Source organism: Poecile atricapillus, chromosome 1 (genome assembly GCF_030490865.1).
Source record: "Poecile atricapillus isolate bPoeAtr1 chromosome 1, bPoeAtr1.hap1, whole genome shotgun sequence".
NCBI classification, from domain to species: Eukaryota; Metazoa; Chordata; class Aves; order Passeriformes; family Paridae; genus Poecile; species Poecile atricapillus.
The window spans coordinates 40,331,386-40,346,394 of NC_081249.1; the positions used below are offsets into that span (position 1 = coordinate 40,331,386).

At 39.5% G+C, this 15,009-nt stretch overlaps 1 protein-coding gene across 5 annotated transcripts in view; it reads right to left on the reverse strand.

The window, feature by feature from the left end:
* The window catches only part of MBNL2 (muscleblind like splicing regulator 2), a 106,506-nt gene that overhangs the window by 11,590 nt on the left and 79,907 nt on the right, over positions 1–15,009 (reverse strand). For 2 of the 5 annotated variants that reach the window (XM_058832710.1, XM_058832676.1), the window contains 2 exons: positions 12,009–12,062; positions 11,163–11,316 (listed from right to left, as the gene is read on the reverse strand). In XM_058832710.1, coding sequence (XP_058688693.1) covers positions 11,163–11,316; positions 12,009–12,062 — 208 coding nt within the window. Of the gene's footprint in view, positions 1–6,463; positions 6,559–11,162; positions 11,317–12,008; positions 12,063–15,009 lie in introns of all 5 variants that reach the window. The other 3 variants (XM_058832682.1, XM_058832700.1, XM_058832691.1) reach the window with 3 other exon arrangements.

Consider the following 15,009-nt stretch of genomic DNA (forward strand, 5'->3'; position numbering starts at 1 on the left):
TTTGCTCAGATTTTAAGTTGTAATGTTCTTGTAGGCTGGCACTAAGGATGTAAATAACATTTGTTTCCACCTCCCACCTTCCTTCTCAAAAGCTTGCTTTTAAACAACGACAAAAAAAAGTCCATTTCCTAATATTTACCAGGTTTTCCAATTACTTTTCTCAGTATATTGCTATTTTCTCCCTGTTTACAAAGAACACCAGGTTTCCATGAGGAAGAACGGGAACGTGCGACAGTAAAAGCCTTGTCAGCAGCGCTATGCCCTGCCCTCTCCTGGGTTTACAGAGGAATGGAGAGGGAGCCCTGTTGGGGGACACCAAGGAATATCTGCAGGAGGGAGCAACTGGAACTTCTGCTTCGTGCAGAAAGGGAGATTCAGGCTCGAGTCAATGCCCCATGATGTTCTGGTCTGAGAAGAATCAGCCTCCCTTGGGAATGGCGCTGCCTTTGCAGGCACCTTGGCAAGGAGAGGTGCTCTGTTTCTGCACGTCCTGGCTCTGCTGCCTCCTGACAAAGCCACCACACATGGTGTCCCAAATCCCAAAAGTTTGGCATGTTTGTATTTTACACTATGTTAACTAGTTTCTGAATTCTGGTGAAAACGTTTTAATTGTCCTTTTGTTTGTAACACTCAAACATAACTATTTTTATTATGCTTCATTGTATTCTAGCAGATTTTGACAGAACTGAAGGCTACTGAATCATTTCATAATTAATATCTGCATAATTGCCACCTAATTCAGTGCAAACGCTGATGCATAATTTAAAGCAGCTGTGCCAGATAATCACAAGCCTAAGCATGAGACAGCCTGTTGATCTTATATTTCTTTTTAGACACAGGCTCTAAGTATTTAATTTTTCCCTTGCATATATTCTTATCTATTTCCTTCTTGATAAAAGGTAGCATAACAAGTAGAATAATGTCACTAAATAACATCTTTAAGCAGCATTCTTTATTATGCTATTTTCATACTATTAGTCTCTGCCCATTTTCATTGGTACAAAAAATAAAGCCATGTACTGTTCAGGACTGATGTGATGTGAGCAAGACTCACATTGCTTGGAATTGTTTGGAGTTTGATAAATGTCCTCTTAATAACCGTGAACTGGTTTCGTATATGGAAATACTTGCAGAACCTAAGGATACAGTTTAGGACACAGAAATGCTGGTGTCTTAACCCCCCACCACACTCACTGAGGGGACACAACGTAGTCAATAAGCCAGCAAAGCCTGGAGATCCCTTCATGTGATCACTGTCTGCAGGCTTGGGTCGTGCTCACCAGGATTTTAGTATCACTTGGGCTAAGGGCTCATGTCTCTTGCCTGTCATCCAGCTGCCAGTTCAGAAGTAGGTGTGCAAATCTGTCTGTAGGTCCTGTATTGCATCCACCAAGCTTGTGAAAATGTCTTGGGTAACCTAGACATGCATGGTTATCTTAGGACAATCTTAAACATCATCAGACACATGTTTAGGCAACTGAACCAAGCCCTGTGAGACTTTTGAAGGACAAGCCAGGCTGCTCTCCAGATTTCATCTGACTGGGCTGACAAACTTCACAGTCTACAATGGGTACTTAAACTTGTATCTTGCATGTAGACACCCATACTTAGACACCAACACTTAAGTGTCATAATTTTGGGCTGAGTTCTAGCCTAATCCTTGTAGGACTCACTGAGATATATCTATATATATATATATACAAATGGAACAGTAGTGAGGCTTTCTAATTTAGAAATTTAAAGTCCCCACAAGGAGGTGTTTGCCATTATTTAAAATTGAACTTCAGCCCCAAAAGTCAGAATAACCACTCTCAAATAATGTCAGGATAAATCATCCTCTGTTAAATGATCTTTGGTGTGCAGGATGGAGGAAGTCACATCTTTCTGCATTTCCATTGACATGAATATCCTCACCTCCAAGTAGGCTCTATCTAACCTTTCCCCAAGTTTCTAACCCTGTATTTTCTCACTAAACAAACAGCAAAACAAGAAGAGAAACAAACTTCCAAAATAATTTTCCTTAAGATCTATGACTTTTGTATCATCCTGAAATTACAGCACTGTACATTCTTAGCCCAAAAAAACAGTAAGTAAGTATTGCTCTTTCCCTCTACAACCACCTGAAAAGAGGTGGTACCAAGGTGGGGATTGTTCTCTTCTCCCAAGTAACAAGTGATAGGATGAGAGAAAATGGCCTCAGGTTGCAACAGGGGAAGTTTAGATTTGATATAAGGAAACATTTCTTCATGGGAAGGGTTGTCAAACACTGGAACAGTGCCCAAAGCAGTCACCATGCCTGGAGAAAGATGTGTAGCCTGCCTGTTTAAAAAATGTGGAGCTGCTGTACTTAAGGGCATGGTTCAGTGGTGAACTTGGCAGTGCTGGGTTAACAGTTGACTTGATGGTCTTAGAGGTTTTTTTCCAACCTAAATGATTCTGCGATTCTACCTGTGAGTGAAGCTCAGCAGGTAACAGTTTCCTTGCTTGCTTGAGTATTGCTAGTCCACTAGTTGAAGGAATAACAAAAGCTTTGTTAAGATCTCTGAAGTATATATTTACACACAAGGACTGTATTAATATTTGAAGCAGGACATTTTACGTTCCTCTCCCCACATGCATGCACTAGAGGGAGCTAGGACCAAACCCTGTGTATTCATGTCCTAACGCTGCTTCTCGCCATCATTTCACACAACTTCAAACTTTGCTCCAAGAAAACAATATCAGCATCCCCACACAACTGAACTGAAAGTTCATCAAGCATCTACTGCTAAAGCGAGGTTAAGCAGCTGAGGCTTCAAACCCTATCCTGGCAGGAATGGCTGGAGCAATTGTGAAGGGTGGAAGAAGGAAAAGGGGAAGGGCCTTTTACCTCTGACCTGTCATGCTGCTCCTGGACATGTACCTTTCCAGCTGCCTTTTACTGGAAAGCTGAAGTCCACTCCCCTCCATTTCCTTTCACCACAGCCTAGCAGCTACAGTAAGCAGGGTACTGCCTTGAGTGAACAGCAACAGCACCAGCTCTTGTATCATCAGAGTAAGATTTTAATCAGAGTTTGTAAAACAGGGTTTGCTAAAGCACTTTTGCTGCATCCTGTTTACATTGCATCACGCCAAAGCAATTCTCTTCCCCTCTGAAGTACACTGGAAGAAAATTATTTTTAAAACCTAACCTTTGTAAGAAAGGAAAAGCAAGAGATGCCCAGTTTTCCATATATTCTTAATGGGTGTCACCCTGCATAGATGTACACAGCCTTTAACTTTACACAATCCTCTCATGTGCCTTGTGCCCTATATTGAACACACAATGCCCAGAGCTGCTGGCCAAGCATGACTGACAGTGTGTGCCAGTGCAGGTGTGTCTTAATTAAGAACTCTTCCTCGTATTATTTGAGCTCTTATTCATGTTATTTTCTGAAAGAAAGGATATATAGAAGACATGACAGAATGAATTTTTTTTTTTCAAAATACAAGCTGATAGCACATACTGAATTATTTACTGGACCCAATGGAGTTACTATGCTTTATTAGCCATCAGCTGAGACTCCATAACTTTTGGGATGTTGACTTTTCCCTTCTGCTTGTGCTTCAAAGGCATTGGGATCATCACACTGAATCCCAGGAAGACCAGCAATCTTTCCCCAGGTCAAAATACTAAACCAAATGATACTAAGATAAATGATTAAGCTCTGCTACAATTTTCTTTTCATGCTTGGAATTGTGAGGAGAAGCCATGGGAGCTGAAATGGGACAAGCTGAAGGCTGCAGATTGTAAAAAAAAAATAAAAAATGGTAGGAACACTGGAAAGAGGAAACTGTACTCACAGATATGTAAAGCAGCATGGCACAGACTAGAAAAGGAAATTTTATCTAGTTGCGAGTAAAAAAAAAGTCCTTTCCTGAAATATTCAGGAGAGTTTAAACCCATACAAGAGGACACAAAGAATGCTATGACCATGAAAAAAGTAATGTTAATCAGCAAAGTAATTACCTGCTCCTGCTGTGTTTCTCAGTATAAAGAAATACTGACAATTTGTGCCACAGTGTTACTGTGGGGCTTTTGTAGCATTGTAGCTTTGTTTCCGATCTTAGGATGTTGTAAATAAACAGAAAACTTGGAGTTTTGTCTCTTATAAAGAAGGAGATACTACTACTTTCCCTACTTTGAAATACATGGGTTTTTTTACAGTAGCTTTTAAAGACTTACAATGACTAAAACAAAGACAGGAGTGAGGAAAAAGAAGACTGTGATGGCACATGCTACAGAAGCCAACGAGCTCCTGAGGTGAGACTCATCTCCTCCACATGCAGTGGTGCAGAGCTTTTGTAACACACCTACACTCATTCCACAGGCAAGGGACAGAGGCAGGACCCTCCAGGGCAATTTACCCTGCCCTAACATGGACTTCCAGAAGAGTAGATGAACTAAATGCCAAACATACAAATGGCTAAAGTTAAACAAGTGAAAACACATCCTCCTGTTGAACCATCCATTAATTTCAGCATGGAACTGTATGTATAGACACACAAATATATGTACTAGATAAATACAGACACTTTCTACAACTCCTATTAAATTTGAGATGCTATAATCCTCCAATGCAAACAAAATCTGCACTGGGAAAGAAGGGGCTCTGCCTACCATCCTGCTAGATGAGAAAGAACGTTAAGGCACACCTCTGTCTTCTCGGTGTCACTAGTTAATTGTGTGAAAGGGTCCCCATTAACAAAGAAAAGGAAAAAACCAAAACAAAAAACCTGCTTACTGATACTTGTGTGGGCATCTATGTATTTATTCTACCTTTAGCCACAGTCGCCCCCTCTGGCACTCAGAAGTGAAGGTGGTAGAGCTGCCCAAGCTGCATTCCTGTGCTGGAGAGGGTCCCTGGCTGAACCCCTCCCTAAATCATCCCATTTTTCCTTAGTCCCTTAGCATCTTCAAGTCTGTCTGTCACCACTTGGAGATCACCAAACTATACTGGATACCACCAAACCATTTTCTGCTGTAGACAGTTCTGGAAGGACCATGTAATTCACCCTTTGCCTGCTGCACTTTCATCCTTCTCCCAAGCATTTTTTACAAGCTAGCTCTCAGAAACGCAAGCACAAAATAACAACCCTCTTTTGATGAAAATGCTAGAAGCCAAAACATCACAATGTTGGCAAAAGAACCTTAAAAAAAAAAAAAAAAAGTGGACTGGTTTGTGTTTCTCTAAGAAAGTAGGATGTATTTCAGAGGTAGTATATTTTTCCTAAATTAGTAAAAATAAACTCTTGCACTAGACTTCTATTTTTCCATGGGATACTTAAATAGTTTTGGGAATGCTAGTAAAAAAAAATAAACCTCTTAGTATAATATTATTAAGCAAAACATTTTCACTGATTTCTCTCTAAGTCCTTGGCAAGTGGAGGGGAAGGAGCCAACAGGACAGCATTTCTACAGAGTCTGCCACAAGCTTGTCAGTCTGTCCAGGAGCAACACAAGGAAAGGTAATGGGGACACAACCCTTTGCTTTCTTCTGGTGAGCAAATCTGCTTGCTTCCTTTTCCATCTGACCTCTCAGAACCTGAGGGGAAGCACATCTCAGGTGGAAGTGCCTGAGCATGGTCCCAGAACCAGAAAAGCCAGAATGACCCAAATGCTGTGCAAACTCCTCTCCTGGCACATCAGGGTGGGAATTGCCCCAACAGAAGGGTCAAAGCTACACACTCCAGGCTGCAACAGATATGTCTTCTCTGGGAACAGGGTCCTACAGGAGGAGGAAAAATCCAACCAAAATGAAAACTTCCAGTAATGCAGACTGCAGAAGAAGAGAAGTATCTTTCTTAGCCTACCTCAGACCATAACCCTTGGGATTCTTTCTATCAACGTTCTTCCTTAGGGAAATGTAATTCCCAGGTTAAAGATACACATTCAAATATAAAGCAGGCATAGTCATAAGTATCCTGATTGCTGTTTTCATGACTAATATTTACAGAAAACCTTCAATATTTTTTCCAGTTGCCTTGTCCTGCTTGTGATTTTTGACGCTTCCAAGCTTACAAATTAGTCACTTCCACACCTAAAGAAGAAGGCTACATTAACACACCTGAACATTTGAAACCTGTGATGATCTTTCTTTTGAACTTAGGAGTTAATAATAGACTTTTGTAAGTAGTCCAGTACTATGGTGATTCTAACTCCAGCTGGGTTAATTACACAATAATTAGGTACAAACATCGCAACACAAAACACAGCTACATCATTATTTGCAACAAATGTTAACTCTAAATAAGTGCAACCTGTCCCACAAACACTTGCTATAAACGACTTAAAAATAAAAGTAAAATTTGATGGGGTAAACACAGAAATAATAAAAAAAAATTCTCTGTGAGAATTTTTTTTGTTAAAAAAAATTAAAATAAAAATCTCAGCACTCATTTAGAGTTCAGGATCTTGTGAAAGAAAGCTTTAAAAGGAGCAAACCTGATTTGCTGTGGCTGTTGCGGCGAAGGGAACACTTGTTGCAGGAGTTGTTGCTGCAGAGACAGTGGCGGCCGTAGCGTTGTGCATCATGGGTACTTTCAGGAGGGGAACCATGGAAGCAATGAACAGGAGGGTGCAGCATTATGGTAAGAGAAGTGGTATTTTTGGCATGGTGAATATCAAGAGCGGCAAGCCATCGTCATGGGTTAAACCGGCAGATGGCATGCAATCACAGTGCAAAGCGAGAAAGCGTGGCGGAGAAATAAAAAAAAAGGGAAAATAGCTTATTACAAGTACAATTAAAGGAAGGTTGTCAACACAATCGGCGATTCCCAGAAAAAAAAGAGTAAGGACCACTGAAAATGCGAGTGTTGTCTCTACGAAGAAGATTATTTGTGCAAATGAGGCCTTTACCAAAATAGCCCGTTACCTGCGGATTGTTACGTGCACAATTTGTTTTCCCCCAGTACAGCTATAAAGCTCTCCAAATTAAAATCCAACTTAAAAAACCCCAGCGGTTTATACTGGGAAGAAAACTGTTAAATGTTCATCTTAATTCTTAAACACAATTAAAAATGAATTATTCTCATGTATCTTCATTTTGAAGTAAGCTAGATACTCGTTGTCTTCCTTTATAATCCAATTAATGTGTTTTTTTCCTACTAGCACTGCATAACTCTTCAACTTTATCAGAGTTAAATTACCATCTGCTTGAGGCAAAAATCAGGAGAGTGATGATAATAATTATCCTGATATGTATACTACTTTGTTTGATCTAAAAAAGCAAGATCGATTTTGTGAAAGACACTGCTTTTGCTCATTTTAAGAATGAATTTTAATCAGCATCTTCATGGGGGAATTATTAATTTGATGTTTTAAAGGCTTGATATTTTAACTGTTTATGTGAGGAGGCCCAAAACCCAAAAATAAAATCACTGGGATAGGGCAAGAGAGAAAGATTACTTTTTTGTCTCAGAGGCTGTTGCATTGGACTTCCACTTTATATGCCCAAAATGTTAATTTAAAGCTGCAAATATATTTAAAGAAGGAGATTCAGATCGCAAGTCTCAACAGAACCTCTGTGGATCAAAGTAGGCATGTCTGGGAAACGCTGATAAAACTTTCTAACACACAGCAAAGGAGAAATAGGCACACCACTATGAAACTTTAAAACACTGATGAAATTTGCTGGCTTTTTCCAGTATTTTATGATTTTATAGTACTAGACAATATAAAATATAAAGAGAAATAAAACTTTGGAAACTGAAAAGCAGACTGGAATTCATGGTATTATGCTTTTGCAGTGTAGTTGTTATAGCAGGTGATATCATGTCTAAACTGCAGCTTTCATCTACAAATCTAAACACTCTGCAAAGTCAACCAGAAGGACAAGCGAACCTTTAATTCTAGCCAGTGGCTAAATCTCGCCTAGGATTTTTGAAACAAGTGAATATACATCATATACAGTATAAAAAAAAGAGATCAATAAAGAAATTTGGAACCTACCAATACTGGTAGCGGGTGTCATGCACAAAACTGACCCTGCGTGTCATGCAATGATAGGTGAAAAAAGTGGATAAAGGGAAGAAACAGGTTAGCTGTTTAGAGTTAACATTCAAAGTGAGATTCAAGCATAACCACAGAGAAGTAAGTTAGTTAAATGAAACTGTAAGGTCATTCACAGTTTTGCTTAAACACAAAAAGGTGATTGTGTTCTTACTAAACTCCTTTATATGTACTGTGTGGGTTTTGGCATGTTTCTGTACATATTCAAGATACTTCATAAACTTTTTTACTTTATTAATAGTACCTTTGACTTAGTGCTATTGCAGCAACAGGTTTTTGTTTATTAAAACATCTTTGGTTAAAGATCACAGTATTTGGGACTTTTACAACTCATTGCATAATTCAGAAAGCTCAATGTTGTGCAGATCAACATTCACCAATTTTTTGATGTGTTTAATGTTAATGTACTCATTCTTAACACAAAGAAAACAGTACTTTGACAAGTCCCAAGCTAAACACCTCCAAGTGTGTAACATTCCAGCAGAAGGCTCCCAAAGCACCTCAGAGATGCTGTGGGATGACTGCTCACCTGCCATGCAGTTTGGCTTTGGTGCCTAGCCCACCTTTAACTTTTTCTGGAAAGGCCAAATGAAAGAAAGAGATCAGCCTATTTCCAGTACAGTGCATACAGCAAGCTGGTGAAGGCAAGCAGGTAAGGAGACTAGTGCCAGGTAGGTGCATATTTGACACAGAGTCAAATATGCTCCCTGTATTCCTGCTGAATCACTACTGCAGCCCCGTATGGGACCATCGCAGGACTTGCGTGACTATGAATGACCTTACCCAAGAACAGTCCCCAGAGAATACACAAAGTTCCTCCTCTAGAGGCTATAGAAACACTAACAAACAGCAATGGGAAGAGAGAAAAGATCTGCTGTTTTTAAGATCGTTCACCAAACAATAAGGAGAAGGTGACAAAGCAATCAAACTGATGTGAAACAAACAAAGTGCAGAACTTCAGAGGTAAGCCATGCTAAGTCAAGCCCCACACTTTTTATTAGGGGAGCCAGTGGTTAAGAAAGCAGAGAAGTTATATAAAACAATTAAGTTTTATATATATTCCAGCAGCAAAACTTGTCTTAAAATTTAACACACGCACACACACACAAGGAACACATTTGAAAATTATACCAGTTTAGAAAATATCATATAATCATTTAAAATCCAACAGATAACGTCATGCATCGCTCCTCAGATGTGGGTTGCATGACAGTCCTTACACCCACCAAATCCAACCTTCCCAGGAAATGTGGGAATATCAGATGTATCATCTTTAATGGAAAGCTCATGACACCCACTCTTACAGAGGGTGTTCCCCTTTCCTGAACTCCTCCCATACCCCACTCCTCTCCTTAATATCCTTCCTTGGAGCTGATGGTGTTTGAAAAGAGCAGGAGGTTCATGATTTTAAGAAAGGTGTTCTACTCTGGGGCTTGGGCTCCATCTGCTATTTTATACCTCTGTTTCTTCTTTTTTTTTTGCACTTGTTTTGGGGCATGACAACAACCTGTCCCTTGAGGTTTGGTTCCAAGATCCACCCTTCCTACCACCAGAAATTTGTCAGCTAAAACTAGAATTGCAACAATTAGCTGGAAAGAAGGATGGACAAGAAAAAGTACAAAAAGTGAGCTACTTAAGGAAGCATGAACATTCCAAAAGTCTGGAAAATATCCAAATGCTTTTTCACTCTAAAAGGTTTAAACTACTGTATTTTCCATAGTTAATTTGAAGTCCTTGTCAATTGCAAATAAGAGGAATAAGCCCTGAAAGGGAGTGCTTAAGAAGGAAAACTACCTATCATGGTACAAATTCTCATAGTTTGAATGTAAAATAAATTCGTGGACATTTCCGTATGTTCTGTAAGCACAGGGCAGTCTTCCATTCATGTCCAAATAGGCAGTTTCACCATTTATTTATTTTTTTTTCAAACACTCCCATAAATGTCAGTGTGTTTTCTGCCACAGATATTCTGGTGCACCAATGTGCTAAAAATAAGGCTATGCTATTACTTACTATTACAAATACGGGGGCAGGCTCCAAGGTTGTTACTGAGGCCTTATAGAAAAATTCCATGAAGTCAAAGCCATCTGTGTTTGTTTTTTATCTTTAAAAACATATGGGAATGCTGATAGATTGGGAAATGATCATGTGTTGCCTTTCATTCCTTGTTTAACCGACATTATTTCTATAAACTAAAATAACACTGCTGAAATGTCGAGCACATTTGCAAACACGTAGTTTTAAACTATTCTGAAGTTCACACTTGAGAACACCCTGACAATAAAATACATAATTTGTTAATTATGAATGAAATCACAGAATTCCTTAGAAGGGATGTTCTCCTTTGGGAAGTTGGAGTGGGGGTGACTAACACAATTTAGAGGGTTGTGTTGCTACTGCTCACAGAGCACCCAGCACATCCCTTCTCTCACAGAATTAAAGAGAAGCCCTGCTACCAAGCCAGGGTACAGGTCAAGCCATCTCTGAATGCTTTCACAGAGCTCTGAGCACTGAAATGTAAATTACATTCACTCATCTTTAGGTCATCCCTGTGAAGAATTATAGCCCCAGCTATGAGCCACAAATGCTAGGAAAAGTTCTGGTGGTGCTCCAAAACCAGGAAAATGCATCTGATGGCTGAAAGCCCTTTAGTGCAGCCAATGTGTTTTGCCACGCTGTGCTTCCACGCAGATATTGACTGGAAGTTTATGGCTGGTGTTCCCTTTCTCAGGGTGCTCGTGTGGGGCTGGAGAAATCCCCACAGCTGCAAGACAGCAGCCAAGGGAGCAGGAGGATTCTGTGCACCTCTGAAGCATGATGCTTTTCCAGCATTTTTTTTAGTGGAAACAGATATGAGTAAAAATCTGGCCAATTTACGGTAGGCAAAAAGGGGCAAACTCTGGAGAATGACAAGCAAGGCTATGAATGTGCAAAAAAGCAGCTTTAACGGCGTGTTGAATTTCTGCTTGAATTCTCGTCCTTTGCAAGAGGAATTAAAATAATGTGCAATCATCTGCGCAGACTTCACCTCAAGTGGGGCAGGGAGCATAATAAAACCTTCTGTTAAGTGCAACTGCCTGACACAGAGGCTACCTCAGGGACACAAAACCAGTTCCATGTGGATACAACATACCTGTTGGGATAAACGCTGCATGTTGCTGCAACTGAGCATTGGCAAGAGCCTGTTGATAGTGCAAGACACTGGGATTGAAAACGGCACTGGCACCATTGCTTTTTTCAAGTGCTTGTCTCTTTGGTAAAGGGTGAAGAACACCAGGAGGAAAGGCCTGTAAATAAGAAAGTTAGTTAAAATGGCGCCATTTTTAAAACCTTGTCCATAACATATACATAAATACAAAAACTTACTATTTTTTAAAGCAGCTAAAGATGCCTCGCCATGCATATTAACTCAAAGCACAGCAATGTAAAATGAGTGAAATTTTGTTATTGGTAGCAAAAGCATGGTACTATTAACCTAGAACTGTAGCAGCACAACTACTGAAAAGAAACGTTTGCTTTAAAGCAACGAAAATGGCATTGCCTTTAAGTAGGTTTTCAAATATTACAGGGAGAAAAAACCACTTGTGTTTCATTGCCAAGTATTTTCTTTTATTTTTAAATTTAAATATCATTTCCTATTATTATACAGATTAATGGATTACATTACGCGTTTTCAATTACAAAAGCAGTTTTATCTCAATTCGACTTTTCATGAGAGATTTAAAAAAGATGAAACTGTGTTAGGAACCAAACTAAATCGTCTGCAGTCTATTACGTATGAGAATGAGATGGATAAATAGAGCTTCCGGTAAATTAACGAGTATGTGAAATCATTTCCGGTTGATGTTTTAAAAGTAAAGCGATACAAATTTCATTAGTTGCTTCTCTGAAGGAAAAAAAAAAATTCTAATAAAATAAACAGAACAAAAAAAAAAAAAAAAAAGCTACATGCAAAGCAAAAGGTGAAAGGTCAAAGTACCAGGTCTACAGTTGCTTCGAGAGGTCGCTTCATTGCTTTGGCAGTCGACTGAGTCTTTTAATAACAGGCAGCGAGCACATGATGGCAGTGGGCCAATGGGAGTCAAGCGAATTAACATACAGGTAAACAGCAAGCAGAGGTGCGTCATGGGAACGGCATTGCATTTGTGGATAGGTGAGAAGGAAAAAAATATTCTGAATGCAATATACAACATACAAAACACTAGGCATGCACAACAACAAAAATGTCTTCTAAAGAAATGAATATTACATTTTGAATTAGTACCGAAGCAAAAATGCATCTACTATACCTTAGTTAAAAGCATATAAGAGAGTAAAATATAGATGTTTGAAATTCAGGAAAGTTGAGTAAAACAGCAGCTTGCAGACACTATTAAGCATCATATAAACACTTCACAGAGATGCAGAAAGTTTTAAGGATACACCTATTGGAATTCCTGATAAGTTAGTTCAGTCACATTTTGAAGTGGGAAAATTGATTTGGGAGGCCACATTTTCAGATACAAAACACTAGTGTAAGTTGTAATGCATTACAAAAGCTATTGATATCAGTGCTTACAAGGTGAGTGTTTTTTAATTTAGAGAAGTGGACCATTCAATGGTCAGGATGAGAGAGTTCTCCTTTGCCAATACAAAACAGAGTACATAGTATGTCCAGTTACACTAACTTATCATTAATTCCTTTTCTTTTCTCCTACAGCGGGGTCATATTTGTAGATTTTTTTTATCTTGTAACTTACCACATTACATTGAGAGGGAAAAAGATCTTTCAGAATCGAAAACATACTTTCTAAATTTTGCTATAACCTTCAGTATTAGCTTCAGGAGCAGGGAGTAAAATTGGGCTCCCAGATCATAAGCCAACATTAACATATGAGTTATGATACTAGTCCAGCATTATTAATGTTTCAGAAGAAAGTATTTAGGCATAGTACAAAGGCATATACATTTATGTATTCTTTCAAAGTAAATTCAAACTTATGGCTGATATGACAGCATTCTGTAAAAATAATTCTCATATAAAATATTACTTTCAAGTTTTATAGTGTAAATAATTCTTACAAATTTTTAGAAAGGAAAGGAAAATTTATTTAGAAATTGAAATTTTTACTTTTGTGTTTTAAACACAGGCTGATATTTAGCTCTTTTTAGAATATGCAGATTATGTTTACCTTGAAATCAGTATGTGGAAATATGGAACAAAAGTTGAGGTGGGGGAAGAGGACAAGGCACATAATGCCTGCAAACACCTTGCGGTCATAAGTTTATCAGGTGCCAACAGGGTATTTTGCAGGATAGTCCTCATTTTATTTATTCCTTGTTCCTGTCTCTGTTTCACGAGTCTTCTCAACACCCTCCTCATCTCTTCTTTAGCACTTTTCTGGATTACACACCCTGATCTACAGGATCTGCTCATCTCTCTGGGCCCACGACCCAGACACAACAAGAAAGACCTAGTCTGAAGTGGGGATCTGGACAGACTTCTGTCTAAGCAGGGCACTGTCCAGGTACCACTGCAGAGGACATCACTCCACTGCCTGGGGCACAGCCCCAGAGCCACTCAGCCTCCACCACAGAGGGAAGCCTACACAGAGGCGACGCAGTACAACTGAGTTCAGCATTACGCAATGATGAACTCCACAAGTTCAAATCAACATTGCTAAGAGTAAAGTGTTTCAGTTAATTACCTTCTTTATCCAAATACAGATCTTATCTAGTCTCACTTGTTAACTTATTATCTCTTTGTTTGTATTGCCTTTTTCCAGTTTTTCTCCATACTCTTCTTAACATCTCCTTCCTACTTTGAAGCTTTATTCTGGTTTTCCCCTCATATTCCCCAGCAAGTTCAGTCTCACCAACCTGAAGGCTTGATCTGCTCCTAAACATACTCATCAACCTTGCTTCCATGTAGTCTCCCATTCTTTTCAAGCTTTCAAACTGCTCCTACCTTAATATTTTCTTTTATTTCATCCTGATAGTAAAACCTCCTTTGCCTCTTTCTGTTCCATCAGATTACCTCCTTCTCAATACTGGATTTACATAACTAACAACCAATGAATCAATAGCTACAGGCTGGAGAGGAAGAGGATACAAAAAGGAAATAAAGATAATGTTAAAAATGATCAAACATCCGAGGCACAGTATTTGCCTGCCATACAGCACATTGGTATGCTCTAATGTCTCCTGGAATACAAACAAGATCCACTCAGCAGCGGCCTTCATGAATGTGCAAGGAGCTCCTGACTAAACTCAAAAAAAAGAAGGAAAGCCCACAAGAGGTGGGAGCAGGGACAGATGTCTCAGAAGAAACAGGGACACAGCCCTGCGTCCCTGCAGGGGTATGTTAGGAGAGTCAAAGATCACCTGGAGTTGAATCTGGCAAGGGATGTGAAAGACAACCAGAAGGGCTTCTCACCAACAAAAGGAAGACTACAGAAAATGTGTTTCCACAGCTGAATGGGGCAGGCAACCTGGTGACACGGGACATGGAGCAGGCTGAGGTTCTGAAAATCCTTTCCATCTCAGTCTTTACTGGCAAGACTAGCCTTCAAGGCCAGTGGGAGACCAGTGGGAAAGTATGAAGTGAAAAAGATTTTCCCTTGGAGGAGGATGATCAGGCTAGGGAACATTTAAACAAGTATGTACACAAACCCATAGGAAATAAAGAATGCACCCTGGGTGCTGAGAGTGCTGGCCAATGTCACTGCAAGGTTACTCTTAATTATCTTTGAAAGATCCCTGTGACTGGGGGAAATTCCCAAAGACTGCAAGAAAGTAAATGACACTCCTATCTTCAAAAAGGGCAGGAAGGGAGGCCTGAGGACTGACAGGTTGGTCAGCCTCACCCTAGTCCCTGGAAAAGCAACTGAGCAAATCCTCCTGAAAACCATCTGCAAACACATGAAAGCCAAGACAATGATGGGAAGTAGTCAGCCTAGATTTATGACAGGGAAATTGTGCTTAACCAGCCTGACATCCTT